Source organism: Chaetomium fimeti (assembly GCF_033439085.1).
Source record: "Chaetomium fimeti strain CBS 168.71 chromosome Unknown B0H64scaffold_3, whole genome shotgun sequence".
In the NCBI taxonomy this organism is placed as follows: domain Eukaryota; kingdom Fungi; phylum Ascomycota; class Sordariomycetes; order Sordariales; family Chaetomiaceae; genus Chaetomium; species Chaetomium fimeti.
In genome coordinates, this window is record NW_026944331.1 from 3,044,267 (window position 1) to 3,071,273 (window position 27,007).

Here is a 27,007-nt window from a genome sequence, read left to right on the forward strand (position 1 = left end):
GAGCGGCATGATTTCACCATACACGGTCAACCCGTCACCCACCAAATCACCGAGGCCGGTAGACTCAACCGCATCTGACCTACACGCGTGGGCTGCAACCGCCCGAGACCGGCGTTCACGGGGATTCGGTATACGGGCAGAAGTCTCCAGGTCTAACATTCCTATCCCATTGAGAAACCGCGAAATACGGCGGCCAGGGCGAGGCGGCACACCAAAGCCGTCGGGTGCTGTATCTCCAGGCTTAGCCGCGGAGTCCTCTCCACAAGCGAGAGAGCCCCCCCTCTCGATGGCACCCGGCCCCGTGCAACCCACCCATCAACAACCCAGCGTCATCATTTCCGCTCCTGCCCCTGAACCACAACCAAACCAAACAACGCCAAACCCCCCAAGTCCCCGCCTCAAACATCCCAACGGCCAACTTGGAGAAAACCACCACCCACCCTCAGCAGAAACAGCCGACCCCAGCCCGGCCTCCACCACCCGCCGCTTCCCTTTACTCCCCACCCCCGAGCAACAACAACAGCATCAAACCACACCCGAAACCCCAACAACCACCCCAACCCACAGCATCCCCACCTCAACCCCCAGCCCCAGCCGCAGGCTCTTCCACCCCGACACCACCACCACCGTGCATACCACCGCCGAAACGAACGGGGGCGCAGCCCCAACCGACAACGCTGCTCCCGACCCTGGCACTGATGATGACTGGGCTGGCGCCGCCACCGCCGCTGATATGGCTGCTGATCTGGTTGCGGTGAGAGCACGGCTGTGCCGGGTGGAACAGGAATGTGTGGTGTGGCGGGCGAGGGCGGAGAGGGCGGAGCGGAGGGTGAGGGTGTTGGAGGGGGTTGGGGGTGGTGGTGGTGAGGAGGGGGAGGGGAGGGCTTTTGTGGCGGTTGGTGGTGGGAGTGGGGGTGGGATTGTTTAGGCTAGGTTTGGGTTTGGGGCTGGGTTTGAGTTGGGGACTGGGATTGGGACTGGGACTGATGCTGGGACTGGGACTGGGACTGGTTCTTAGGGGTGGTTGGTGGTGGGATGGATTAGAGGGCCATCGCGGAGGCCGTCGGCGGCATGGCGTCGTCTGTGGATTGATCACGATGACGGCCATGAAACAGGGGGTGTATTGGAATAGGGGGCTGGCTCGGCGGTGGAGCGGGTGGTCGCGCAGGTGTAGGAGTAAGACATGTCTAGCTGTGTATGGATTGTTATAGTAGCAACACGGGGGGGACAATACAGTTCATTGCCCCGGTACCTTATGGGCAGAAAGGCCGGACTCTACGTGTACATGTCGACCAAACCGACTGTAGGAACGAAATGGAAGCCACCTAGACCTCCCGAAAAACTGTTACTTTTACTCGATTTCATTTATTTATTGGATTTGCTTTACTCGATTTTGATTCACAGACCCGGATACAGCCCGAATCCAATACATTTTATACGTAGTTGGTACACTGATAATATGATACAAGTACACCACGCCTCTACCGCCGCGCCACCGCGAATCACAGGGGCCCTGGCTTCCTCCTCTAAAACTTGACGCCCTTGATCCGCTTGGTATACTTCCAAAGGTGGCGGAACTTGGGGCCCTGGCGCTTGGCTTCCCAACCGCGGGCCTTGCGGGGCGGCTTGAGCGACATGACGCGCTGGCGCTTGAACTCGAGGTCGGCGCCGGGGATGCCGTGGCGGGTCATGACGTCGGCCGTGTTCTCGTCCCACACGGTCCGGAACATGGTGAAGCCGACGGGCGTGACGGGGAACTTGTCGCGGAAGCTCTTGACGCTGAACCCGTCGCGCCCCTGGCCGTCGTACATCTCTTGGAGCTTGGCCACGTCGAGCGGCGCGTTGTCCTTCTGCTCTAGGATAAAGACGGCCAGGCGGTGGTAGGGCGCGCCCTTTTGCGCGTACGGCGGTAGCCAGGGGACGGCGAGAGCGCCGGGCTCAGGGGAAGGAGTGGCAGACTCGGTACCCAGCCGGCTCAGGGGGAGGGTGTCCCTGGTTGGGCTCCAAGGGACGTTGGTGGCCATAAAGTGCAGGCGCTTTTGGAACGAATCGGTCTCGGCGTCTGGCACGTCGGCGTCCAGGACCACGACGGAAAATAGTCGGTCACCCTTGTCAAAAACCTGCATGCGCAGCGTCGGGGCAGTCTCGGTGATGCGGCTGTCTAGGATGGTACCCGGGGGTGTCTTGTAGCCGCGGAAGGTCATCTTGACACTCATGGTCGGTTGGAATTTGGGCAGCAGATCGGGCACGATGTGGAACTGTTCGATACGCTGCAAGATAATCTCGCGCTCCATCCGGCTCCATTTGCGGTGGGCAAGGTACCGGTAGATGGGCTTGCTCATGTCGCCTGCTCAGAGTTAGCGGGAGGCGATAGCATGTTCCAAAAGACAGCAGACATACCCTGGCCGTCCTCGAAGCGCCTCTTCACTAGCGGATCGTTGATATCTGCTAGAATCTTGAGCTGCTCAACATGCGCCCTCAGACTTTCCAACCGCTTTTGCTTGTAGGGCTCGCCACCACGGAAGGTGCTAGCATCGGCCGCCTCCAAACGCTTGATCTTTGCCGTCTCGGCAACAATCTTGGCCACCTTTTCCTCACGGTCCTGGGCCAGGATCTTGCGTGCCTCCTGAAAGCATTGATACGGCAGTTGCTCGAAGGGGATGTTGCCCGTCGTGGCGAGAGCTGCACGCCTCCTCCTCGAACCGAGCTGGGGAGCCATGAACTGGGACAGCTGCTCCTCGGTGCCCTGCTTGATCATCGAGGGGTATGGCGGGGGCTTCTTCTGGCCCAGCAGTGCTGCGTCGGCGGCAAGCTTCTGCGCATCGGAGCTAGGCTCTGTCGGGGTGCTTGTAGTGGTTGTCGTCTCATCTTTTCGGCTCGGTGTTGACGAGAAGGGTCGGAGAGCAATTGGCCGTGATGGACATGTCGCCGCTGTGGTACCGGTTGCTTGCCGCAACGACCGCACGAGTGGCCGTGCAACCAGCTGAGGCCTCGACATGGTGGTGGGTGGAGGGGAACTGGGCGTTGGAAAAATTGGAGCGGGACGCTCTCAATCGAGCCCGAGTCTTGCTGCTGCCACCAGAATCACGCCCCAGACGAAATTTCGTGGGACCCGTGCACAGGCTGCGTGCAGGGGTCGGAAAGCTCCGCGATTCGGGGAGTCTGTGCGCTGCGACTCCAGATCTTTTTTCGCGGGACATCAGCAACAGTAGTGGTGGACTTCTCCGTGGATGGGAATGGTAAATTCGTGAACGAAAACAGGCGAAATATTTACGACGATCTCGAAGACACCCATCCCCCACCACAGAACCAACTGCAACTTCTGCGCGACGCACCGCGGCCATGGCCGGCAAGGGGATGAAGAGCCTGAGCGAGGCCATGAGGGGTCTGAGTCTCGCAGCACAGCCATGCAGGGCCCTACCGGTTCGTCTCCCTTTTCTCTGCGGTTTTGCGCCTCTAGTTGACAGTCGGGGCGTTCGAAATAGGGTCGGCAAGTTTCAGTGGCGTGTAGGAGATCAATGGCAACCGCGGTCGAGACGAAGCCCACGAACATCACACGATCCGTCACCGAGCCGTGGAATCCCAGTACGTGCATCGGCTCCGCAGCTCGTTGGCTACTTTCCTGTTTTAGGCACCTATGGTACTAACTGGCTTCAAACAGTAACCACCGTCCCTGTTACCATCCACGCCTTCCCCACGCTCGAACCGCGCTCGCTCGAATCTTGGTCCGCCAAGCACTTACATCTTCCCCTCCGCCGTGATATCCTCCACTTAGCTGTTGTCTACGAAGGCGACAAGACACGGCAGGGGACGGCCTCGTCAAAAACCCGCTTCGAAGTACACGGCTCGCACCGCAAGCTCCGGCCGCAAAAAGGCTCCGGCCGCGCCCGTGTGGGCAACAAACAGTCCCCGCTGATGAAGGGCGGCGGCAAGACGTTCGGCCCCAAGCCGCGCGACTTCAGCACCAAGCTCAACCGCAAGGTGTACGACCTGGCGTGGCGCACGGCGCTCTCGTACCGGTACCGGCGCGGCGAGCTGATCGTGACCGAGGACGGGCTGGAGATGCCGCTGCCGGAGGAGTTCCTCGAGCTGGCCGAGTCGGGCGTCATGGGCCGCGAGCTCGAGGACGGCTTCGTCAGCAAGTACGTCGCCGAGTTCATGGCCGCCCTGCAGTGGGGCGGGGCCCACGGCCGCACCACCTTCATCACGGGCGACAGGCGGCCCAACTTATTTACGGGCTTGGACGTTGCGGGGGAGAACGGCCGCGCGCTGGAGCTGGAGGATGTTGATGTTAAGGATCTGCTGGAAACAGGCAGGATTGTCATTGAGCGCACGGCGCTGAGGGAGATGATCAAGGAGCACTCGAGCGATCTGATTTCGCGTGTGGTTGTTAAGGGGCTGAACGCCAAACCTACGCTGGGACAGGTACTCGTCCGGTGAGGAAGGGTTAGGCAGTTAGATGGTTGGGATTTACGCTGTACTATATGCTTGGAACGGCCTGTGGTTGAGTGAAGGGTCGTTTGCTTTGTACAGCAACTGTAAAATGTAACATTTTATCAAATATCTTCTCAACCCTTTCAACCTCGAGGTGCACTCGGTGTTGCGCATAGCCTTCTCTTATCCCAGAATGGTAAGTGAGACATGGGCCTGACAATCGTTGACCGACTGGCGACCCATGATTTGGCCGTTTCAAATTACCAGCGTCAGGTGGTGCGACTATGGAACGTGCTCCAAACATTCATTATGCAGGAGCAGCAGCAGCCACCCAAGCCTGCCCGACCCTTCCATTCCGAGTGATGCATGTGACGGGATGGAAAGTGTCATCAGTGTGACTGGGTTTAGGTGGTTCAGGCACTGCTTGCCACTTGCCAGTTGATCGGTGGGGCGAGCGCCAGGCTCGTTGCCTCACGACAAAGCCCCACTTCCTGATTGGAGATGTGCACGGGCCATTAACCCTGTCTATAAAAATATCGTGCGTGCCCCAGAATCTTGATCCTGTTCTCTTCTTCTTTTCCCCATCCAAGTGCAGGGGTTTTACGTGTATCAGTGAGGATTCGTCCGAGATCACGTTTTTGCTAGTTGAAAACTACATACCTGACCGCTCTCAGTTGGCTTCGGCTGGCTGGGGAATTTTTGGAAAAAAATCATTTCTCGCCAAGAGAATCCATTTTCTGTCTTTCATTGCCAACGTTTGCTTGTCGAGCGTGGCAAGGAAGGATGGGCCTGGAGCAAGAGGAGGATTGGTGGATGGAGGGGGAAATGGGTGGTGGATGGGCTGGATTGGCTGCAGGTGCGACGCCGACACTTCCGAAATCGACGCCGGTTTTTTTCGACAACCAAAGCTGGAGACGCACGCTCGGCACACTAGCGTTGGTTATCACTGCCGTTGGTGGTGGTGACGAGAGATTGGGCTGGCGACAATGGTTGCCCGATGAGTCAGGCGACCGAGGTCACTCGGCCGCACAACGTGTCAGATGTGTGGCTGTGGCTGAGGACGGAACACGGATGGACTAAACTCGCAGGTTTTAATGGTGCCGCTGAGCCTTGGATTCTTTGTTACTTCGACGCCTTGCCTTAGTTATGATTTTGGGAGTCACGTCGATTCTTTGCGAGGGGGTTGCAACAAACAACCTACCGGTCGCAGGTTAACTACTAAGGTAGTCAATGCACGCCAAACGCCTTGTGTGTTGAACAAACCAGTGTTGGTAACTGATGTATCGAAGAAATAAGTAGACGTCTCTTGATACAGATCTACTGTAAAATACCAACTCCCGCAAACCCGAAATGCCCGTGATCGTTGAAGTCGATCCGTTCAGCCCAGCAACTTGGAAAGCCGGGTTTCGGGCTCGATGCCAGCCCCACGGTTCCCCCTGTTGCCTGGGCCCTGTTGAGGTCCATCCGGGGGTGTGTGACAGCGGCCGGTGAGATGAAATGAGCGAACCCGCCCTCCAACCTGGCCAATTTAATGTCAATTGGCTGAAGCATAAAGAATAATAATGGCCCGAAATGGTGAATGAAGCAAAGGCCTATTGTCCTCTCTAATGTAAAGCAGGTTAAAGACCTTTCAGCCATCTTTCCGGGAAACTCGTACACGGAGCAGGCCGACCCGTCAAAGCTGGGGGAGCAGAGGAGTGACCGAGCGTCTGCTTAAACCCGATTGGTTGTCACGCGAGGAAAGTTTCTCGTGCATGGTGGCCCTGGGGGGGAAGGGAGGAGGCCCGGATGGGCTGGGCGGTGGACCCACTCTTTCTCTGCGACCCAGCAGGAAGAATGAGCGCCTCCTCTCTCTCGCCTGTTCAACTCGCCGCCTGTTCAACTCACACCTCTCGGTCATCATCGACAAACCCTCCTACCGCACACCGCTTTCTATCGCCCAGCGCCCCCACGAGGCCTGCGATCCGCGTCGATATCGATTTAACAATTCAGGGACCGCTCCGTTGACTCGCAGTAACCTCTGGATTCGATTTTCTGTCGCCCGCCGACTTTGCAGGAGGAGCGTTGGTGGATTGGAGGATCGGTGATTACCGTCGTCGCCCTTTTCGCGCGACTTCGTCACGACTACACACCTCTTCACCCCTCCTACCGCGCGCATCGTTCATTCGGGCGCCGCAAAGCGAATCGGTTTCCCGACAAGGCCACCGACTTCTTTGCCGCGCCATCGTCGAGCGACCGCCTCAGTTGGGTTTTCTTTGTTGTCCGGGTCGCCACAAGTTAGAGCGACCTCCGCGCCAAGGTTTTCCCACGCCCACCCGCCCCGATCCGACATCACCGCATCCGCGCATCCTCGGTCCATCATGTCCTGTCATCCTCAGACTCCGCAAAGCCCTTCCCAGTTCTCTCCTAACACGAGCGACCTGATGATGAGCATGACCGGCTCCGTCACGTCGACCACGACCACGCTGCCGACCCCCGCCCACAGCGTCAACGGAAGCTCGATACCGTCGGAAATGACGCAAGACACCGCCATGGGAGACGACTCCCCGCACAAGCGCAAGAGAGATGTCGATGACATGGGAAGCAGAGCGCAGAAGAAAGTTCACGTCGAGGACCGCAATCTTGGTATCGACGACCTTCATTTGGATGTCGGCGAAAAATACCTTCTTTGCAGAACTCGTAAGACTCCCTTCTACCTGTCAAAAATACCGGCACGTTCCACGGTGGCAACAGGCGGCGTACCCACTCCGCTCAGACCATGGCGCATGTGGTCCGCTATGTCTTTCCCGCCTGTGATGTGATTCTGGGGGAATCAAATCATCCGTCGACACCATTCTCAATTCTCCAGATACTTTGGTTAACATGAACTCTGCAGCGCACCCCCGGCCCCGGCCTGACGCGTCGGAAGATCTCTTCGAGCAATATGGATTGACGGGGCTCGCTATCGAGGTTGCCCGTGTGCTGCCGAACGGCGAAAAGAATGCGCTTAGGAAAACGTATAAAGGCCACATCAAGAAGCTGGGCGTGCAAGGCCACTTCGACGAGGACAAGCAAGACCCCAACCGAGAGTACGGCCTGTCGTACCTCATGAAGCTGCCCCAAGATGTCTGGGATCTTCAACACGTCCGGGGGCAGGATATCAGAGATGGCTTCACCGCCGAGGTGCAGCAGAAGCTATCGAGAGCTATGACCATGAGCAAGGGCGTCGTCCCGAGGGCTCAGTGGGATAGTTCTGTCCTGGGGGAACTCGGCCCCGGCAAGGGCGAGAGACAAGCACTATCGGCTAGACCGACGGCGCCCAACACTCCCATCCCCTCTGCAGGCCCTCAAGGCCTCTCCCGGCCTAAGACTGGCACCCCCCTCCTGCAGGATGCATCCAGGTCGATGCGGACCGTTAAGAAACGAAGCTACGGTGACAGCAGCTTCGAAGGATACGGCGAGAGTTACGACGACGAGGCCGGCGCCGATACCGGTTACTCGACCGGAGAGGGCGACATGGTCTCTGGCCAAAAGCGGAGAAAAAAGGTGCTCATCAATGACTACGATCCAGTCTGATGAGAAACCTTTGCTGACCCAGAAACAGTCCCATCAAGCGCACCAGTCGTACTCCAACCAAACCCGGCAGCCGGCTTATAGTGCTGGCATCACCGGGACCTAGGACGTCACCGGTGCCAAGCCATGCGCCCAGTCTATCGAGCCGCGCCGCAAGAGAGGCAGACCCTGTCTGCAGCGCATTTCAGAAACAGCCACCTGATCAGTGTTCAGGGTGATACCTGGTGACTCGGTTGACGAAACATTCCTCGCAGCAACGCAGAACAATTCCATCGCGCCTTGTCCTGCGCGCTTATCGAAGTCGAGAGAAGGGCGACAACCGAGCCAAAACAAAGACGGTCAGAGATTTTGGGCTTGCCGGTGCCAGCGCGACCATGGCAAAAAGAAGTAGGAGGGTTTAGGACTCGAGGTGTGACACCTTGAACAGAGCGGTCGATCCCTCCTTGGTTGGCATCACAGCGCGAACAGCCACCATACCGCCGGTCAGCGAGCGTCGAGCCGCTGAGGCTGGCCCATATTTGCATTTCAACAAAACATTCAGCATGGCGTTGGGGTTTGGCTTTTTTTGATCTTTTTTTCCAACCCGGTTCCCAAGAATGAGAGGGCCTTGCTATATTTCCGGGGATGGTTTCTGCATTTTGAACGCCGGGGGCATTCACGTCGTCCTAGGATGGACTTGGCTTTGACGACGGCACGGGCAAACGAAAACGGTTTCTTGTTACGTGTGAGTCTGGAAGAAAGCGACGACGATTACGCGCCGGCAGTGGATGATATGATGGGAGGGCACCTTGTTACCTACCTCGCTACGTCTATCTATGGTTTTATGCCCGCAGCGCGTTTCGCTGGGCCAAGATAGGCACTAAATATATGCAATAATGATGCAGCGTGTTGTCGTGTTCCCGTCGACGTCGTTCGTGCTTGGTGTAGCGTCCAGAAGGGGTAATTCCGCCCCGCCTTCTTTACTTTGAAGCTTGCGTTCGGTGAGACACTGGTTTCGGTGTAGAGTCGTTAACTGCTGCTCGGTGCTTTCAACGCAATGGGGTCAAGCAACAGGGTCCCCGACATATTGACAAGAGGGATTGGCTTACTGACCGGTTCCCCAGTCCCCGGGAGCGATCCTTGACTTGAGCCGCAAGTGTGCATCGCCCCGTCGTGCCTCGCATACGCCAACGCAAAAGTGCGGCGCCGTCGTCTCGTGGAGCTCCTTCGGTTGTTTATTTGGCCGGTTCTCGCCCCGAGTTCAACTCAGCCCCAGCCGGCCAAACAAGGCAATCCGTTTTGTCGACGAGCTCAACATAGTACATACAATACACATTATATTATTCAGGACACAGACCTCCTCCTATCGTAGCTAAGTTGCGTAGTCAATGCCATGGACAAAATAACCCCAGAGCCCAACGCGCAATCCACCTCTCTCTAACTCAACTCCAGTCTCCCACCCGCCCTCTCAACCTCTTGCTCAACCTCTAACTCAACCTCTTGCTCAACCTCTAACTCAACCTCTCACTCAACCCCCTCTTTCACCCTCCCTCCCACCCTCTCCCTCACCCTTTCTCCCCCCTCTCTCACCCAATCCCTCTCTCACTTACCCCCCTCTCCTTTTTTACTTTTTCTTTTCTTTCTTCCCTTCTTTCAGTCCGTCAACCCCCCCCCCCCCCCCCCCCTTCATCACCCCCCATCAACAACAGCCCGCCTCGAAGCGTCCTCCCACACCCACCGCGCCGCCCGCTCCCCGACGTCCCCCACCAGGCGCTCGTAGTGCGGCCCCGGCAGGAACAGGCCGCAGTGGGCGCCCACCTCGTCGACGCCCTCCATGTAGACGTCGACCCAGGCCGGGTCGAGGCCGGCCTTGGCTTTGGAGGGGAGCATGCAGAACTTTCGGAGGCGGGGGGGCTTTTCTTTGGATTTTGCTTTTTCTTTTTCTTTCAAGGGGTTGGTGTCGTCGTCAGCGGCGGCGGCGGCTGGTGTGGGGGGTGGTTGGGTTTGGAGGAGGAGTTTGGCTTGCTTTTTGGCGAGTTTGTCGGCCTGGCGCTGCTGCTTGTCGAGGGCCTTTTGGCGGTCTTTGAGGGCCTTGTCGCGGGCTTTGAGGGCTTGGCTGTGGGCTTTGGCGGCGGTTTTGTAGGTCTTGAGCGCTTGTTTGCGGGATTCCTTGTCGGGGTAGGCGTCCAAGTCGGGGGGCGTGGGAGGGGCGGGAACGGAGGGGATTGGGGGGAGGTCGGGGTTTTGGTTTGCGGGTTGTTCTTCAGGAGGGGGGCCGTCGTTGTCGGTGGGTGTGGCGGTGGGCGTGGGATCCGTACCTAGGGTGTTGTCCTCCTGTTGGGAGGGTGGCTCCGCGGGCTGGTTGGAGGGCTTGAGCTCAGACTCAGGCTCAAGCTCAAGCTCAAGCTCGAGCTCAGTCTTTATCTCCGACTCAGCTTTTAGCTCAGGCTGTGGCTCAAACTCAGGCTCCGGCATGGGTTCGAGCATTTGAAGGCTATCCCGTTCTGACCCATCGCTGTATTCCTCAACCGATATCCTCGGGGTCCGTACACGGGATTCCTCGGTCGACTCCCCGAGGGCCGGAGCGAGCGAGTCGGTTTCATAGGACGGTCTCCCAGACTCTCCTCGCGTGCCTAGTCCACCCGAAGCGCCGTCTGGCGAGGGCGTCCTGGGTTTCTTGATGACTCCCGTCGAGACGGTGTAGTAGTTGGAAAAGCGGACACGCACGCGGCCCGGCTGGCTCCAGTCGCCGTCATCTTCCAGTTGTCTGAGCCTGTTGTACCTAGACTTCAGCTCAGGATAGTCGGCCAGGCAGGCACCAAACTCGAGGTGAGACACGATGTGATTCGCGGCGGCGTAAACCAGATTCTCCTCCTTGTGTTTGGTTGCAAAGTGAAGAACGTTTTTGAACCAGCCGCGGTCGACAAAAGGCACGTCATTGGGGAATGGGGGGTTAAAGTAAGGGTCGCGGGGCGGCAGGGTTGAAGAGCTCCCTGTCGAGCTGGACGGGTAGGGGTTGAGAGAGGGTGAAGAAGCGCCCGATGGGGGCGAAACCTCAGAATAGATAGATGGGTCTGGGGACAGTCCCTGGGACTGGGCGGGTTGCAGGTAGTCGAGTTGTTGTCCCTCGTTCATTCCAGGTGGGCTGGGGGCAGGCCGGAAGAGGCTGGCGATGCCGGAAACCACGATACCGGGATGGAGACCGAGCAGCGGAGCGTCGAGGGAAATGGTACCTAAGATCCTATGGCGGAAGGGAGATGCTGTGTTGTATGGGCTCTGGCGTGGCTAGGGGTGATCGTATGTCAGCCCTTTCATTCTACGCACTTGAAGGGAGACCAGTGTTGGAGACACACCAACAGAACCACATCTGCAGCCAACAAACCACCCATCGAGTGCCCTACCAAGACCACGTCGGTAGTAGGAGATTCATGAGGTGCCAGCCACTTGCTAAAGTTCTCACATGCCACATCGATGGACTTGTAGGTTTTGTATCGGGGGTAGATCTTGGTGTGAATGACATGGGTCTCCGCCAGCAGGTTCTTTAGGAAGCTGTGTACATGGGCGGGAAACGAGCGAAAGGAGGAGTTGTTCCCCATGAAGCCGTGGATGTAGACGACGAGAAGCCTCCGTTTCCGGTTGTCCTCGTCGCCATCCTCAGTCGATGGTACCAACGACTGAGTGGACGAAGTCCGGGGGTCGCGGGAACTCCACTGCGGACCGGAGAGGCCATACGGGCCGCTTTTGTTAGCCAGGCTCAAGTCGCTAAACGATGGCAAGGGCCCGCCGGGGGCGTCGTCGGTGTTGAGCATCGAAGATCCGGGGCCCGGAGTCGGGGTTTGTTGCATGACGTCAGCTCGGGATCCGGGGGGGCAGGTTGTGTGCTATTGGCGTGATTCGAGGGGCGCGGGTTCTTTTGTCATTCCATAATTCCCAAGGCAGATTGTCACGATCGTGGGGTGGGTGCACATGAATAAAAGGGCTTCATAAATAAAGTGAGCGGAAGTCAGGTACGGGAGGGAGTTAAGAGGTGAAAGTGGGTTGGCTTGGCACCCTGACCTGCCTGATTAACCCGTTACGCATACAACGATGCGCTGAAATAGATGAGATATGTTGATTTCAGTGACACTTATCAAACAGCCACGCAAACAGCATATACAACAACAAGGAAAGATGCCATTGCCAAAAGTCAAGTCTAGTAGTACGTAACCCGCTTCTTTCCCCTTAAACCCCTCACACATCAACCTGGCCACCAACACCCACACACACCCACCCACCCACACACAGACTCACACGGATTACCTACAACATGCACAGCATCATCAGGTTGGATGTACACAAGCAGAGCCGCAGTAGTAGCAGTGCCGTAGGAAACAAAGGGAACCTCTCCAAAGCCCTATTCATCAACCTGTCGATCGACCAGCCAGTCTATATTGCTAAACCAACCTCAGACGGATGACTTCTTAGATGCCCAGCGTAAACTCGACGCCAACATCAATGTCACGAGCTATAGAAAAACACACAGATCAGTCAGCATTAACCACACACACAAACACAGAAAACAGGATCTATCCATCCGGATAACAAGGCGACGCACCCATCTTGACAACCTTGGACAGCTGTACGGCGCGCTCGGCGGCGCTCTGCAGGTCGTCGATGGAGAAGATCTTCATGCCCGACTCGTTGATGAGCTGGTGGGCCTGCTCCATGTTGGTGCCCTGCAGGCGGGCGATGATGGGGATCTTGAGGTCGAGGGTCTTGACCGTGTTGATGAGGCCGTGGGCGATGGCGTCGCAGCGCACGATGCCGCCAAAGATGTTGACGAAGATGGCCGTCACCTTGGGGTCGCTCGTGATGAGCTCGAAGGCCTCCTTGATGGCGGCCGGGGTGGCGCCGCCGCCGACGTCGAGGAAGTTGGCCGGCTGCCCGCCGTTGAGCTTGATGATGTCCATGGTGGCCATGGCCAGGCCGGCGCCGTTGACCAGGCACCCGATGTCGCCGTCCAGCTTGATGAAGTTGAGCCCGGCGTCGGCGGCGCGCACCTCCTCGGCGTCCTCCTGGGTGGTGTCGCGCCACTCAAAGACCTCCTTCTGCCGGAAGTCGGCGTTGTCGTCGAAGCCGAACTTGGCGTCCATGCACATGACCTTGTGGTCCGACGTCTCCGAGAGCGGGTTGATCTCGATCTGGGTGGCGTCCTTCTCGAGGAAGATGGTGTACAGGTTCTTGATGGTGTCCTTGGCGTCCTCGACGCACTGCTCGCTGAAGCCGAGCTTGGTGGCGATGCCGCGCGCGATCTCGTCCGTCACCCCGACGTTGATGTCGATGTAGGTGGTGGTGATGGCGTCCGGGTTCTCCTTGGCGACGCCCTCGATGTCCATGCCGCCCTGCGACGACGACACGATGACGGGGCCCTGCGAGGCGCGGTCCATGAGGATGGCCAGGTAGAACTCGCGGCGGGCGAACTTGCGCTCGCAGATGTAGACGGCGTTGCAGAGACGGCCGCCGGCGCCCGTCTGCTTGGTGATGAGCTTGTGGCCGATCATCTGGTCGGCGAACATCTTGGCCTCGGTGGGCGAGTAGATGACGCGCACGCCGCCCTTGAGCCCGTTGTCGAAGCTACCCTTGCCGCGCCCGCCAGCGAGCACCTGGGCCTTGATAACCATGTCCTCGGAGCCGATGCTCTTCGCAACCGCCTCGGCCTCGGCGGCCGTCGTCGCGACGGAGCCCTTGGGGAGGTCAATGCCATACTGTGTGATGCCGCCCATTCCGTGTCAGTGAGCGTTCTTTTTTCTTCGAACAGGGGGGGTTGAGCAGGGACCCCTCTCACCTGGCGGAGGAGATCGGCAGAACGGTACTCGTGGATGCTCAGAGCTCTCCTTTGTTGTTGCGCAATGCTCTGGAGTCTAGCGGAGGGAGAAACCTATGTTTGACACCAGCATCAGTATCAGCTTCGGGAGCTTCCCCCAACCCAACGGGGTCAGCATCTTTATCGGCGGGTTTCACAATCGCACCTTGGGCGCAGCAAAGGCCGAAGCCAATGCGCGGCTGCGACCGAGTCTGTACATGGTGATAGTTTATAGGGTAAATAGACTCTGGTGGGTTCTGCAATTGGGCACGGCGGAGAGAGGAGAGAGGTGGCGGATGCTATCGCCAAAATACTGTGGTGTTGGTTCGAAGGGGGCCCGATGTCACTTTTTGGAAATGACGCTCAGAGGCCCCATCCTTCAGCGTCGCGGTTGGCAGGCTTGGAGCTGACTCTGGGCCGCGGGAATTTCCGAGCCAATGGTGAGCTCGGGCCCGAGGGTTTTCTCACCCGCAACTGCTGCCCCTCGGTGCCCCTTCCCGATCTGTCGGCACTTGGGTCGGTCGAATCCGCGATTCAAATTGATGTGACACTGCGGCTCTCTCCGACAGAACGAATAGAAACCGTTGTGAAGAGCACGCTCACAGTTACAAGCTCCAGCCGTAATCGTGAGGCACCTACAACAGGTATGGCCTTGATAATTAGGTATTTGAAATTATCTTCATCTTTATTTAGGATGGACACCAACCTAGGCGCATCAAGCTACAAACATCTTCAGTGATGCTTCCCAAGCTCGAAGAAATTCATCGCCAGGTCCCTGTTTTCCTCCCCAGTCTCTTGGACAGAAACTGAACTCAACCCGGTTTTGGGCCGTTGGTACCCGCCCCTTGTTGTTTTGAGACATACCGGGGCTCCCCGGGTTAGGGTTACGTTACAGTTCAAGACATGTCTTAATCCCCTTTTATATGCTACATTCCTCTCTCAACGCCATTCCAAACTAATACACTTTTTACAACCCTACCAACAATCACGACCACGTCCCACAATTCCTCAAATACCCCGGCGTCAGCCCCCCGCTCGCCTCATGATGCTCCTGATGCTCGAACCAATCCCGCCACCGCTCATACTCGCCCTCTCCTCCTCCTCCCCCCAGTGACACACCACCATCTACATCCATCGCCGGCCTCTCACACACCAGCTGGTGCATCAGCTTGTGCCAGGGCCCGGCCCGGTCCCGGCTGTACTCGAGCATGACGTGGGCGATGATGCCCGACCCCATCGCCACGAGCGCGTCGTACTCCGGGCAGGCCGTGTCGGGGTCTGCTGCTGCTGGGGTGTTGCTGCTCTCTTCCGATGAGGAGGAGGGGGGGTTGGTGAGGTTCTGGGCGCGCCGTGCCTTCCAGGCTTCCATGTGCACCCGGGCGCGCTGGCGGCGCTCGCGGTTCAGCTCGACGACCAGGTTGGCGTGGCGGTTGAGGGTGAGGTGGTTGAGGACGTCTTCTGGGTCGACCTTGGCGTGCTTGTCCGTCTCTAGGTGGTTGTCTAGTTTGTGGGTATGTCTGGTTAATCAAACTGGTATGATAGGTACTGCCTAGCGGCTGGGGTGGGAGGTCTGGTGCATACACAGGGTGGTGGCGATAAAGTTCCCGGGCTTGGACAGCTCGAATACTACGAGGGGTATTGTCTTGGGCCCCAAGAACAGGAGAGGGTCGTACTCTGGCAGTTCGCAGCGCTCTAGGGCACTACCACCGTATCATGGTCAGCCTACCAATACTCCCCGTTGGGGGGGCAGCGTGGGCAGGGTGGTTACCTAGATGATGCTGGGCGCTCGGGGTCAAACCACTTCTTCTGCCATGCTGTGAATTTGCCATTGAAATCGGCCGCGAAGGCCGGGAAGGCCTCGGCGAGTTCCCGACAGAATTTCTCGGCTTCAATTATGGCCTCAACCTCAATTGGAGGGATCGGACCGAAATGGTTCCATTCCAAGTTAACCATGGTGGTAGTGAAGGGGCAAGGCGGTTAGAATTACGGGAATGTTCGGGTTTGTTGCGAGATACGAATAGGCAGGAAAGATGTCAAGTTCCATCCATGACTGGGAACCTGAGAAGGGGTTTGAATCGGCCCCTTCGCTCTGATTTAGCGTATTTGCCTGTTAGGCAACACGAATGGTTGGTTTTATTTCGAAATCGTCGGATCGAATTGCTGCTTATTGAAAACCTGCTGCCTGAGCCGTCGGACAAATTGTATATGTGATGGGAGTGAGACGATGACTTCCATGGCGTCCAGTCCGGTCTAGGCAGCCGGATACCCAAACAATCCCGGCCCCCAACTCGGTTTTTTGGGGTGGACACTTCCCGGTACACAGTAAGCAACTTGCATATTGCGGTGTGTTTATCCTCTGTTGCGTCGAGTGGTCGATTAGGCAGAAAGTTAGAAACTGATGCATGTATTAATTATTTGGCCAATGACACCAAACACAGATGCCCATCATCTTGTTTTGGAATAAATCTCAGAACCATGGTCACGACTTTCATAAAATAAAACAAAGAAATGAAACGGTTTTCAAAGTGCAGACCAGGAGATACCGGAGCTAGGTTCCGTATTCATTGATTATGGGCGTCATCATAGCAAAAAAAACCACCAGGAATGGGGAAAGATGGATTGCTTCACCCAGATAATGACAGGGAGCTAATAACGGGCATAGCGTGGGTTGGGTGTGTATCTCAATTCAGCCCTACGCGGCACATGGTATGCCCAAATCCCGGAATAGCAATGCTGTATGTAGCAGGGATGTAATCGACAAAAGAGTTACCTAACTTCTGGGTGAAGGATCCGACGCTATATAAGGTAGCCAACTGCAGTGGCCGCAGTATGTACATGTACGTGCCAGAGCCAGGTGGCCGTCCAGCTTTCGAATCCTCATCAATGTCGAGTGCGCTCAACACCGAGCTACGACGTAAAGTAAGTTCTGAGCGCATCGGACTCGGAGCAGGCTCCAGTTCTGGCACAAGCGGGCATCCGCAGCCGCGCAGCCCCAAGTTGACGCTTCCTATGGACTACTTACGCAACGGAGGTTGCAGTTTCCGCTCATGTCGATCCCTTCCTCTCAACATAGGTAATCGACGAATTCCCATAAATCCATCGTCTCTCCCCTTGTTTGCCGTACCATAGGTAGTGTTCTAGATTTAGATTCGAAATCCTACCGTGCTTCATGAGCTTAAGGTATGTAGGTACCTAAGCACCGCCTCAACGAAGGCGTGGCTGGACTTCATAACTCGCTCTCTGGCGTCGCAAGCTTGCACGTCGTCGTACCTTGTGAGGTGCTCCGGGCACTCGCTCCTGGCTGAACTTATCCTTTCAAATCAATCAAGTCCCCGATATGTGTATATACCTAGGTAGGCACCTCAGGTAGGTAGGTGGCAGATACAGAACTATCTTTTGGATGGGCACAACTGGGACTACTCGCAACCCATGACAACCTAACGACTATGGGTGGAATCAGATGTAAGATGAAATATAAGGTAGATATCGGCTTGCACTGGGTTCTCTTTGATTTGTTGGTATATAATATATATTTATGCAGCTTTAATGCTTAATAACAAGAGACGAACTTGGCTAAACCAAGCAGACAGTACGAATAGACCAAGAAGAAATACCCCGGGAACCGTGCACCCGGTGTCTCAGATGACCGGCCTTCTCGAGAGTTTTCGGTGGGTTTTGCTGGATCGGGAATGTCTAGAGATCGCCCAATACCCACCTCCGACATTTCCCACTGCTACACTCCTCCTGTATAAAGATGCGGAGAAGTGGCGGGATTACTCCGCAACCGCGGTCCCTCGATTTACTTCAACATGTGCTCAATTTCTCTAATGGGCGACGATATTTATGCCAGAGCTTGACACTACCATAAGAGACGGAGACCAGCCAAAGTTCCCAAGGTTCCCAAGGTTCCCAGCCGTTGTGAATTGATTTTATATCTTTGACTGCCTTCCCGGCCCCTTATCGAGCACTCACAATATGATCTCTTAACCACTGGTTTCGAGATTACAACGCGTTGTATAAAATGCTCCAGTTTCTCTTTGCCCTCGGCCCGCTGCATACGTCAGCCCTCGTGCTGGGCTGTCTTTCCATCTTCTTTCTGTCCCGGAAGCTCTTCGTTGATTACAAGATCCGCAAGCTGGGCGGTGTCCGGGCTCCCGTCCTAGCAACGAATCCTCTGACAGGTGAGGGTTCTCATCGTTCAAATGAATACCGTGGCTAACCAATCCAGCCCTTCCGTTCTTCCTCAACGCCGGCTATTCCCAGACGAGGGACAGGCTCGACCACTTTTACAACGGTATTTTCAAATGGGCTACGCCAGAATGCCCCAACTGTGTCGAGATCGCCTTTCTTGGCCGGTCCCGGTTCTTGATGACGCGGGAGCCTGAGCACATTAAGACGATACTCACCACCAAGTTCCGCGAGTATGGTAAGGGTGAGCTGTTCCACGAGACTTGGAGCCCCTTCCTGGGCGATTCCATCTTCACCACGGACGGCCAGATGTGGTCCGAGAGCAGGGCCCTGATCCGGCCCATGTTCATCAAGGACCGCGTACGAGACCTCGAGATATTTGACAAGTGGACTACGACCCTCATCAGCAAGCTGCCAACCTCGGGTCAGACGGTGGACGTCATGGACCTGTTTTACCGCATGACACTCGACGTGACGACCGATTTCCTGCTGGGTGGGAGCGTCGACAGCCTGAACAAGTCAGATACCCAACCCCCGAATCTTATGCAGCCTCCCGTTGCTTACACGTTCTCAGCCCCAAACATGAATTCGTAGCCGCATTCCAAGACGTCCAACGAATCCAAATGCTGCTGACCATCATGGCGTAGGCCACCCCATTTTTTCTCCCCTCAGAATTATCAAACCCCCAACACACAACTAACAACCCATCCAAACCCACCAGCCCCTTCCGCGCTCTCGTCCCCACCCACCGCTACACGCGCGGCATCCGCACCCTCGAGCGCTTCATCTCCCCATTCATCGAGCGCACCCTCTCCCTCCCCCCCTCGGACCTCACCCCCAACAACAACAAAGAAACCACCTTCCTGCACCACCTCGCCCGCACCACCCGCGACGCCAAAGCCATCCGCGACCAACTCATGGCCGTGCTCATCGCCGGCCGCGACACGACCGCCGCCACGCTATCCTGGACCATCTACGAGCTGGCGCGCTGCCCGGCCGTGTGGGCGCGGCTGCGGCGCGAGGTGCTGGGCCTGGTCGGCCCGCGCGCCGCGCCCTCCTACGACGACCTGAAGGCCCTGCCGTATCTGACGCACACGCTCAATGAGACGTTGCGGTTGTACCCGGCCGTGCCGTATAACCTGCGCGCGGCGCTGTGTGATACGAGCTTGCCGGGCGGGGTGGGCAGGCCGGATATTGTGGTGTTGGAGGGGGATGTGGTGGTGTATAGCACGCTGGCGATGCAGAGGAGGGCGGATTTGTATCCGGGGTGGTCTGGGACTGGGGGTGGGGGTGAGGGTGGGAAGGGGGTGGGGGAGAAGGGGTTTCCGGATCCGGCGGTTTTCTGTCCTGATCGGTGGGATGGGTGGACGCCCAAGTCGTGGACGTATGTGCCGTTTAATGGGGGGCCGAGGATTTGCGTGGGGCAGAACTTTGCGATGACGGAGATGGCATTTACTCGTGGGTTCTTTCTCTTCCTTTTATCATTCCCCTGCCTTTCTTCCCTTGGTCCGGTAGGTGTATGACGGCTAACCCTTTGGTCAAAACTTACAGTCGTGCGACTCCTCCAAAAGTACGAGCGGTTGGAATATCGCGGCGACTGGCATGCGCAGTTTCACAAGGCCGAGATCGTGGGTGCTCCGGGACATGGTGTGCCGGTTGCCTTCTTTGAGGCCGACGAGGGTGAGATGGCTTGAGTTATATGGTTATGACTGGCAAATTATGGGTTACAAGACCTGCCCGGGATTTGGATATATATATGTTTGGAGACTTGTTTGGTGTAGTTGGGTAGTTGCATATCCCTCACATGTGGCTTAACCGCATATCACTCCTTGACCGATATCAGATAAGCCTTGAAATTTCCCAAACTGCACATTTCTCAAGAAACACATCAACCTTCCATAGTACGGACACCATCCCACGTGTAGTAGATTAAGGATTTCTTAACCCATCAATCAACGAATTACCGCTCACCCGTCCGCTACAAATACTAGTAACAAAACGGGGAGAATTTCACATCCCAGTTTTCGACCATTCTCAGTCCCTCACTCACTCACACACAACCACCAAACCACCAACGAACCACAAGCAATCCCACCCCATGCCAACACCAAAATGACCGACCAAGACACTCCCAACCCGCGGCCCCCAGCCGCCGCCGACGTCAACCAAATCTTCAACCGCATCGCCCTAGGCCTGTCCAAGCACCAGCGCATCTACTCCACCCTCGCCAAACACCGGCCCACCGCCTCACCCTCCCCATCCACCACCACCACTACAGCAGCAGGAGGGGGGTTCTCCTCCCTCAAAACCACCACCACCAAATCAACCACCACCCAAAAACCCCCAAAGAAATCCCTAGGTGATGGGGACGACAACCCCCGCCGCGACAGCGCCGACGACTCGGACCTGTCGCGCACCGGCGCGCCCAACACAGGCGTGGGGTATGCGGCCGCCCCCTCCGCACAATCCCAGCCCCAGTCCCAAGGCGACAAGGAGACGGCGGTGCTGCGGCGGAAGGTGCTGGGGCGCAATGCGGCGCGGCAGCTGGCGGAGCGGGAGCGGTATCAGGGGAAAGGGAATGGGGGTGTTGGTGGGGGTGGTAAGGGGGCTGGTTGGGGGGGTCGGAGTGGAGGTGGAGGTGGAGGTGGAGGTGGGAAGGAGGGGGAGAGTGAGAGTGAGGAGGAGGTGGGGAGGGGGGCGTTGGTGAGGAAGCGGGGGGCTAAGATGGAGGAGGAGGGGGAGGGAGGGCCGTCCTCGAGGAGGAAGAGGGCGCGTGTTGAAGGGGCGGGGGTGTCTGCTTCTCATGCTGAGGGTGGGGTTCCCCCGAAGGCAGGGACTGAGGGGAGGGGAGAGGAGGAGGCGGTGGGGTTGGTGGTGGATGGTGGCGGTGATGTTGTTATGGGGGATGTGAACATTGGTGGGGAAGGGCGGGAGGATGGGCTGCAAGAGACGACAGTGCAAGAACGGGTGGGCGGTGAGAAGAATAAGAAAAGGAAGAATAGAAAGAAGAAGAGGAAGGGGACAGATAGGAAGGCTGAAGTCGAGGCCTGAGACTGAGGATCGAGATCATAGAGTTGTGCTAATAGAGTGCGATGCTTGCACACCAGCTGCCTCCCTGTCTAAGATGCTTACATTGAATCTCACATTGCGCAAGCCGTAGGAATACATCGTGATGACTACATCTCCCGCAAACACACCCACCCCTTTTCACAACCACAAGTAGCAAGAGTAAACGCCTATCTTACACGGAAGACCGCCTACTTTACACAACCGCCCACCACCCCGAAGCAAACAACACAGAGTACACAACCAAGGAGCCATTGCTAACTAGCCTCGACTACGAGTACATTATCCAGACATGAGCGTCGAACACAAACCCTTTGGCAAAGTCATACTTTAGAAACAGCCGAATTGAGACGCTTTTCCCGCCCACCCGCTTGCCTCTGGAAGCCATGCAAGATAGTACCGCCACCGACTCGACTCGTGCGCTCAACCGGAGACAGGATCATAGTACACGCGAGGCCAGACCGGACCGGACCGGATCGGACCCGATCCCCTCGCCGCCTTTATATCGGTAACCCCCCGGGAGACCCGGCCTAGAATGCCCTCCCCCATAGAGATAGATGCCAAGAACGAAAGACAGAAAATCGACGCTAAAGGAGGGAGAGAGCCGTAGCGTACACCTTCTCAATCTGCTCCACCCTGGTTTCTGTTAAAGCGACAGGAAAGTAAAAAAAACTGACGGCTAATTAGGTGGTATTAGATTCCCTAGTGGTTGGGAGCTGTCGGTGTCATGAAGCGAAATGTTCCGGCCGCTAAAATTACAATGATAACAAGAGACAAATCGAAGAAAAAGATTGTGGCGTAGTTCGGTTCAACATTGTCGAAGAACATACGGTCGAATAACTTCCCATCCGGTAAAGACGGCCATCGAGGGTGCGTTACTTTACTGCAACCTCTTCCGTTTCCGATCGTCGTCTCCCCTGGGATCCAGTCCGTCCTCATCTGCGCGCTCGGCCGTATCGGTCGGGTTGAGGATGTGGGCCATGCTGCCTCTCCGCGTAGGCGGCGCCGAGTGGTCCTTGACCATCAGGTTCCTGTTGTCGCTGCGGTTGTTGGCCGAGTTCCACGACCAGTTTGCAAACGTGTCCACTCCGGGGGGCGGGCCGCCGTTGGACAGGTGCGGCAGCGGGGGTGTCGCCGGGCGGGAGTGCGGTTGCGAGGCGGGCTGAAGCGAATAGTGGGAGAAGGAATCGCGGATGCGCTGGTCGTCGCCGGGCGCGAGGCGGCTAGGCGACGACGGCCACTGCGACGACGGAGGGCCGGACGCGAACGGAGGCGGGTTCGGCTGCCACCCGTGGGCCCGGATGTCGGCCGAGGTGTGCCGCCGCGCGAGACTACCAGGGGGAAGCTCCACGTTTGCCAAGGGATGCGGCCCGGGCGGCGGGGGCGGGGGCGGCTGGACACGGATCGATGACGGTGAGGATTGTGTGCTGTTGCCGCCTATCGATCCGTATGGGCGGCGGGTGCTAATAGACAAGTTCGAGGGTACCGAGGGGCGGTAGTAATTGGATTGCCGCGGCTGGGGAACCGCGAGATTGTTTCTGCGGGGATCGTCTTGGGGTAATTGGCGCGGCGACACGGGAGCGTTCTCCACGTTGGCGAAGTAGGGGCGGGTGCTGGCAAAGACGGGCTCGTGGGGCTGCTCGAGAGTGCGGAACACATCCATTTGCCGCTGGACATCCGACTGCAGGGCCGCCACTACCATCGGAGAAAATATTAGGCTATACTGGTACCACCAAACCTGGGAAACGGCAAACACTTACCGTCCCGATGTATCGGGTTGTCTGGGTTGGGGGTGAGAGCCAGGACGGCACGCGATAAATCCTGGTTATATTGCAGCAGGCGGGCCACCGTGTCCATCATGACCTCGTTCTTGACCTGCATGAACTGGGCGTTCTCCTCGTGGCGCTGCAGCCGCGCGCTCAGGTCGTAAAGGGTGTGCTCGATACTGCTCAATTTCGGGTTCGTCACTTCATGCGCGGGCGGTACGGGCTCCGAGGGCGTCCCGGGCTGCGACGGCGGCGGCCTCTGGTTGTTGTACTCCCTGTGCACCAGCGCGTGGCGAGAAGCTCGACGTCTGATCTCGCGCAGCCCAATCATGTCTCCCCGCTTGAAGTTGCCGTTGCCGTGCTTGAACTCCCACATGGTCGAGTCGGGCGTTCCGTGCGCGAAGACATCACTCACTATCCCAGCTGTCAGCAACAGTCCACAATACCGCCAAAAACGGGTCATCCCCGAACCGTACCTTTATGGAACCCATACATGTTCAGCTGGCGCACGAAAGACGAGATGTTGGTGTGCTTGAAGTATTGCCTATCTTGTGTCAGAAACGACCAGCGGCGATGGCGAATGGGCAGGATCTCCCTACGAAAGCACTTTGGAAAACTCGTGTGACGGCTGAATGACGAAGCTGTCCGAGTTCGCCGTCCACGAGATTAGATGTTGTATCTTTTGGTCTTCCAGCATGCTGTCACGAGGTTTAGCGGCGATAGCCAGGTTGGGTCGGAGAGGAAGCGCACCTCCACAACTTGTGGATGAAGGCCGTCTGGACCTTCGGCTGGTGGACGGCGGGCGCTGTCACGGCTGGCGCTGGCATGGTGTTGTCGTGGGATGGTTGTTCGTGTTGCGGAGCGGGTGGTTGCAGTCGGTCGTTGGTGGCGGCCCCGTTGACCTTGACGTCGCGGTCCGGGCTCTTGGTGGCCGAGGCCGGGGCGGACGAGCCCGTCGGGGTCGTGATATCCATGGGCTCTCCCGGGGATGGTGTAGACATTTGGATGGTCGGCGCGATGATAGGAATTGTCCTCACACCCATTGAAGAGTCCGAGGCTTCGGTGGAATGGATCCTCGGCGCACTTTCAGTAGCAGCGGCCATCTGCCCTATAACGTTGACACAGGCTCCTCGGTCAGCAACGTGAACAGCAGCGAGAAACGAGCCGAAAAAGCCAAAGACTGGGGGAGTGGGCCTGCAGGGACCGGGGCGGCGGCGTATGCGACTGCGCACTTTCTCGACGCAAATGCAATGCCAGCCAGAAGCAAGCAGCTCGCAAAAGGAACCGGGCCCGAGCAGGCAAGCAAGCAGCAACCACTTGCGAGGAAGACTAGACAGGGGCCTACCTCATTGCTTTGCAATGCGCAGTTTTGGTGGTTTGCGCGCCGGCAAGTCGCGTTGAATACGGCTAGCAAGTGTCCGGGAGGATTCGACGATTCGTGTTGTGAATTCGCAGCTCTTTCTCGTACACGGTCTCTCTCACTGGTGACTAGGTAAGGTGGTTTCCTCTCGAGGCTGGAGGGAGCTCCCTCGAATGCTGTTGGCAGCGGTCGGTAGTCGGCACTCGGCAGTCGGCACGATGGGATGGATGCGTGTGTGTCTTGCAGTGTTCAATCTGGTCGATCCGGAATGCGACCGAAGCGGCGGAGAAGGGGAAGAGAATCTTAAGAATGCTTCTGGAGTGGAGCGAGATGTTCTTTCGGATTTTGGTCCCGCTGCCGGGTGGCGCAAGGGACTCGGGGCTAAAGCAATGGAGACGGATAGAGGTTCTTGAAGTTGACTGATTGGTAGAACTGCACAAGGGGCGATCCCGGGGGTCGCTCAGAGGCTCCGTCAGGGGGTGCTTCCTGCAAGTAAAATACTGTGTACAGTTTGGGTTTGGTGGATACACAAGAAAAGAAAAGAATCGAAGAGATGGATTCAAGTGACAGACAGTAGGATGTGTATGTTTTGTTTGAGAGAAAGGTTGGAAGAAAGTATATACGAGCACTGGTTAATAACCTGATCGGCTGCTTTGTGCGTGGAAAGCAACCTAAAAGGTATAAACATGCATTGTATCGGTGGATTGGAGAGGTTGGTTGGTGAGACTGCCCGGGAGGCATGGATGGAAAAGAGGATGGAAGCGCTGCAATGGAAGCCTCCCCCAGCTGTCAAGGGTGTCATGGAAGGGTGAGGGGCTGCATCGCATTGCAGCCGTGGTACTAAAATGTCCGTGCAGAGCTTCACGACCCGCTGTGATCCCGCCGTCAAGAGGCACGACTGGCTAGGTTGCAGACTGTGGAGAGCGAGGGCACGGCCGCTGTCTGGATAGGGCGGATGTGGCCCGGGCGTTCTGCCCCAAGATCTGACTGAACCGAACCGTTCCATGTTCGAGAAGGCTGGAGGATTGATTAAATCCCCGAACCAGAACTCCTTGTCGAACCAGAACCAGAACGACCTCCGGACCGGGAGTCTCCAACGGCAGACGATTGCCATTCGAGCGGCAGACTAGGAAAAGGAACCGATGCTAAGTGTAGCTAGTGGCGGAAGAAGCCCAAACGCGGCGGGCCGGGGGGACATGCCAGATTGGGGCAGTTTAATTGTTGGATCACTGCCTGAGCTCCGTGTCCTTCCCTTTTTACGGCGCCACATGAAGAAAATGCTCGTGGTGGGTGTCTTGCAGGCCTCCGAGAGCCAATCGACATCGGGGAACTTGGCACGGACAGCGGGATGGGAATCCAGCACTCGAGCAATCTTTCGTCTTGAAGTTCGGTTAACGTTAACTATAATGCTCGTTGGCCTTGTTCTGTTTTTCGGTTTGACTGACACCCACACTCAGAATCCAGAACTCTTGTGTAACGAATCCGCATCAAGGTCTCAACTGAGGTGGGCCCGGGAAGCGGGACTGTCAGCGGCACCGGTCTTGGCCGGCACGGGCATGGGTTCTGAATTTGGATACGGAGTGCGGATCTGGGGCCCGAGTCAGGTTGGCTTCCAGGCTTCTCATCAACGCAGCTAACATGGCGATCTTCAAGCTGTGGCCCTGTCATGCTTTGCCACACACGGGGAAGGTTTGATCATGAAACAGTCGGTCTAAACCGAGAAACTCGAGAATTGCCTCCCTCTCCAAGTACACAGTAGAAGCCTAGCTGCTGTGAAGGTATCTCCGCATACATACCCCCTTGGCATGGACGGTTAACCTGAACTTACACAAGAGGTTCCCTCCTGACCTCTTTCCCTTGCTGGGTGCTTGTCACTACTGTGCCCGGCGAGAACTCCGTGACCCCGCGACCAAATGCAACGTGAAAGTGGGATGCGGAAGTCGGTGATGCGGGCAGAAAGGTGGACGCCAACATGGAGATCACAAATGTGTCCACTTGACGGGAGCCGCTGGGGTGTGTGGATGCTCGAGCACCGTTTGTGGTACATACCGAGGTAGTTACTTCATACAGTAACGAGGTACCTACGTTTATATCGGAGGAAAAAGTTACCACCCACAACCCAGAATCGTTGAGGCGCATCGTGATTTGTCTGTTGCCTGTTAGGTATGTCAGTTACTTAGTTACTATGGACTGTTTTATTTGCACGGGATATGTCGATCAGCCGACACGAGCGACCACCTGCCCCCCAAAAAGGACACTTGATGCAGCAGGGCGCATGGCTCTCAGGCCCGATGTTCGGTTCCGACAGGTCGCGCGGGACAAAGCTGTTTTCGGCCCTGGCACGCCAACAAAACGTCGAACTCTGAAGGAAAGTGAAGGGGGAAAAAAGTGAATATAGCCTTCTAGGACTTTCGGGTTTCGTTCCTACGATCCGTGTTTGGTCGACTAGGTAAGGTAGGTGTGAAATGCGCTTGGGGTCCGACTCTTTTTGCCCGTGGGGTGATGGGGAAGCGAGGTCCCTACCTGGCTCGCGGCAGGCGGCTCCTGCCTGCACCCCAGGTCGAACGCGGGGAACCCACTCCGCCGAACCTTGAATTTCAACATTTCCATTTTGATCTTCCTGCATTGTCTGTGCCACCATCACCAACAACTGCTACCAAACTCAATGGCTCTGGCTCAACGAGCAACAAAATCAATCCAAAACAATCCAAAACCCCCTTCGATCTCGCTCGGACAGCGCCAACTCCCATCTATCTTCGGTCAGCCGAACCGAGCCGTCCCAATGCGGTCGAATTGCTGGTTGAGCGGCACAGCTTTCCA

General features: G+C 57.0%; 9 protein-coding genes across 9 annotated transcripts; 4 read left to right on the forward strand and 5 right to left on the reverse strand.

Annotated features, from left to right (window-relative positions):
* Positions 1–1,348: 1,348 nt before the first annotated feature.
* Positions 1,349–3,070, reverse strand: B0H64DRAFT_339463 (phosphatidylethanolamine-binding protein). The gene is made up of 2 exons (XM_062801203.1): positions 2,401–3,070; positions 1,349–2,347 (listed from the first exon to the last, which is right to left on the reverse strand). The coding sequence occupies exons 1-2, from the start codon at positions 2,996–2,998 to the stop codon at positions 1,527–1,529; spliced, it is 1,419 nt and encodes a 472-aa protein (XP_062661102.1). The 5' UTR covers positions 2,999–3,070; the 3' UTR covers positions 1,349–1,526.
* Positions 3,071–3,085: 15 nt separating this feature from the next.
* On the forward strand, positions 3,086–4,564 carry B0H64DRAFT_392505 (ribosomal protein L4 domain-containing protein). Its single transcript, XM_062803562.1, has 3 exons — positions 3,086–3,423; positions 3,486–3,585; positions 3,662–4,564. Exons 1-3 carry the CDS (start codon positions 3,343–3,345, stop codon positions 4,438–4,440), a joined length of 960 nt encoding a protein of 319 aa, XP_062661103.1. The 5' UTR covers positions 3,086–3,342; the 3' UTR covers positions 4,441–4,564.
* Positions 4,565–6,658: 2,094 nt separating this feature from the next.
* Positions 6,659–8,092, forward strand: B0H64DRAFT_127491 (mediator of RNA polymerase II transcription subunit 19). The gene is made up of 2 exons (XM_062798072.1): positions 6,659–7,113; positions 7,310–8,092. Exons 1-2 carry the CDS (start codon positions 6,795–6,797, stop codon positions 7,987–7,989), a joined length of 999 nt encoding a protein of 332 aa, XP_062661104.1. The 5' UTR covers positions 6,659–6,794; the 3' UTR covers positions 7,990–8,092.
* A 1,562-nt stretch (positions 8,093–9,654) lies between these two features.
* Positions 9,655–12,087, reverse strand: B0H64DRAFT_431496 (uncharacterized protein; the record flags this gene model as incomplete). Its single annotated transcript, XM_062805974.1, has 2 exons — positions 11,319–12,087; positions 9,655–11,250 (listed from the first exon to the last, which is right to left on the reverse strand). Exons 1-2 carry the CDS (start codon positions 11,808–11,810, stop codon positions 9,655–9,657), a joined length of 2,088 nt encoding a protein of 695 aa, XP_062661105.1. The 5' UTR covers positions 11,811–12,087.
* Positions 12,088–14,367, reverse strand: B0H64DRAFT_392514 (ATP-grasp domain-containing protein). The gene is made up of 4 exons (XM_062803563.1): positions 13,974–14,367; positions 13,790–13,882; positions 12,560–13,709; positions 12,088–12,469 (listed from the first exon to the last, which is right to left on the reverse strand). Exons 1-4 carry the CDS (start codon positions 14,025–14,027, stop codon positions 12,426–12,428), a joined length of 1,341 nt encoding a protein of 446 aa, XP_062661106.1. The 5' UTR covers positions 14,028–14,367; the 3' UTR covers positions 12,088–12,425.
* Positions 14,368–14,612: 245 nt separating this feature from the next.
* Positions 14,613–16,049, reverse strand: B0H64DRAFT_392516 (uncharacterized protein). The gene is made up of 3 exons (XM_062803564.1): positions 15,576–16,049; positions 15,389–15,507; positions 14,613–15,307 (listed from the first exon to the last, which is right to left on the reverse strand). Exons 1-3 carry the CDS (start codon positions 15,758–15,760, stop codon positions 14,793–14,795), a joined length of 819 nt encoding a protein of 272 aa, XP_062661107.1. The 5' UTR covers positions 15,761–16,049; the 3' UTR covers positions 14,613–14,792.
* A 1,550-nt stretch (positions 16,050–17,599) lies between these two features.
* Positions 17,600–19,876, forward strand: B0H64DRAFT_423662 (cytochrome P450). Its single transcript, XM_062805617.1, has 5 exons — positions 17,600–17,988; positions 18,036–18,513; positions 18,570–18,638; positions 18,717–19,453; positions 19,547–19,876. Exons 1-5 carry the CDS (start codon positions 17,829–17,831, stop codon positions 19,687–19,689), a joined length of 1,587 nt encoding a protein of 528 aa, XP_062661108.1. The 5' UTR covers positions 17,600–17,828; the 3' UTR covers positions 19,690–19,876.
* Positions 19,835–21,106, forward strand: B0H64DRAFT_431500 (uncharacterized protein). Its single transcript, XM_062805975.1, has 2 exons — positions 19,835–20,594; positions 20,922–21,106. The coding sequence occupies exons 1-2, from the start codon at positions 20,108–20,110 to the stop codon at positions 21,044–21,046; spliced, it is 612 nt and encodes a 203-aa protein (XP_062661109.1). The 5' UTR covers positions 19,835–20,107; the 3' UTR covers positions 21,047–21,106.
* Positions 21,107–21,941: 835 nt separating this feature from the next.
* On the reverse strand, positions 21,942–23,930 carry B0H64DRAFT_372938 (HSF-type DNA-binding-domain-containing protein; the record flags this gene model as incomplete). The annotated part of the gene is made up of 5 exons (XM_062802252.1): positions 21,942–22,756; positions 22,822–23,241; positions 23,304–23,371; positions 23,427–23,525; positions 23,578–23,930. The coding sequence occupies 5 exons, from the start codon at positions 23,928–23,930 to the stop codon at positions 21,942–21,944; spliced, it is 1,755 nt and encodes a 584-aa protein (XP_062661110.1).
* Positions 23,931–27,007: the final 3,077 nt, after the last annotated feature.

What these genes read in the sequence shown, in the direction of transcription:
- B0H64DRAFT_392514 (XM_062803563.1), bottom strand. Translation starts at nt 14,027, where the DNA reads ATGTACAGACTCGGTCGCAGCCGCGCATTGGCTTCGGCCTTTGCTGCG. An exon ending in CGGCCTTTGCTGCGCCCAAG is followed by an intron (nt 13,883 to 13,973) that starts GTGCGATTGTGA and finishes TGTCAAACATAG; the next exon opens with GTTTCTCCCTCCGCTAGACT. An exon ending in CTGCCGATCTCCTCCGCCAG is followed by an intron (nt 13,710 to 13,789) that starts GTGAGAGGGGTC and finishes GGCATCACACAG; the next exon opens with TATGGCATTGACCTCCCCAA.
- B0H64DRAFT_392505 (XM_062803562.1), top strand. Translation starts at nt 3,343, where the DNA reads ATGGCCGGCAAGGGGATGAAGAGCCTGAGCGAGGCCATGAGGGGTCTG. An exon ending in AGCCATGCAGGGCCCTACCG is followed by an intron (nt 3,424 to 3,485) that starts GTTCGTCTCCCT and finishes CGTTCGAAATAG; the next exon opens with GGTCGGCAAGTTTCAGTGGC. An exon ending in CACCGAGCCGTGGAATCCCA is followed by an intron (nt 3,586 to 3,661) that starts GTACGTGCATCG and finishes GGCTTCAAACAG; the next exon opens with TAACCACCGTCCCTGTTACC.
- B0H64DRAFT_339463 (XM_062801203.1), bottom strand. Translation starts at nt 2,998, where the DNA reads ATGTCGAGGCCTCAGCTGGTTGCACGGCCACTCGTGCGGTCGTTGCGG. An exon ending in GCGCTTCGAGGACGGCCAGG is followed by an intron (nt 2,348 to 2,400) that starts GTATGTCTGCTG and finishes AACTCTGAGCAG; the next exon opens with GCGACATGAGCAAGCCCATC.
- B0H64DRAFT_423662 (XM_062805617.1), top strand. Translation starts at nt 17,829, where the DNA reads ATGCTCCAGTTTCTCTTTGCCCTCGGCCCGCTGCATACGTCAGCCCTC. An exon ending in AGCAACGAATCCTCTGACAG is followed by an intron (nt 17,989 to 18,035) that starts GTGAGGGTTCTC and finishes TAACCAATCCAG; the next exon opens with CCCTTCCGTTCTTCCTCAAC. An exon ending in AGCGTCGACAGCCTGAACAA is followed by an intron (nt 18,514 to 18,569) that starts GTCAGATACCCA and finishes ACACGTTCTCAG; the next exon opens with CCCCAAACATGAATTCGTAG.
- B0H64DRAFT_392516 (XM_062803564.1), bottom strand. Translation starts at nt 15,760, where the DNA reads ATGGTTAACTTGGAATGGAACCATTTCGGTCCGATCCCTCCAATTGAG. An exon ending in GAGCGCCCAGCATCATCTAG is followed by an intron (nt 15,508 to 15,575) that starts GTAACCACCCTG and finishes ATACGGTGGTAG; the next exon opens with TGCCCTAGAGCGCTGCGAAC. An exon ending in CTTTATCGCCACCACCCTGT is followed by an intron (nt 15,308 to 15,388) that starts GTATGCACCAGA and finishes CCCACAAACTAG; the next exon opens with ACAACCACCTAGAGACGGAC.
- B0H64DRAFT_127491 (XM_062798072.1), top strand. Translation starts at nt 6,795, where the DNA reads ATGTCCTGTCATCCTCAGACTCCGCAAAGCCCTTCCCAGTTCTCTCCT. An exon ending in ATACCTTCTTTGCAGAACTC is followed by an intron (nt 7,114 to 7,309) that starts GTAAGACTCCCT and finishes TGAACTCTGCAG; the next exon opens with CGCACCCCCGGCCCCGGCCT.
- B0H64DRAFT_431500 (XM_062805975.1), top strand. Translation starts at nt 20,108, where the DNA reads ATGACCGACCAAGACACTCCCAACCCGCGGCCCCCAGCCGCCGCCGAC. An exon ending in TGGGGGTGTTGGTGGGGGTG is followed by an intron (nt 20,595 to 20,921) that starts GTAAGGGGGCTG and finishes TTGGTGGGGAAG; the next exon opens with GGCGGGAGGATGGGCTGCAA.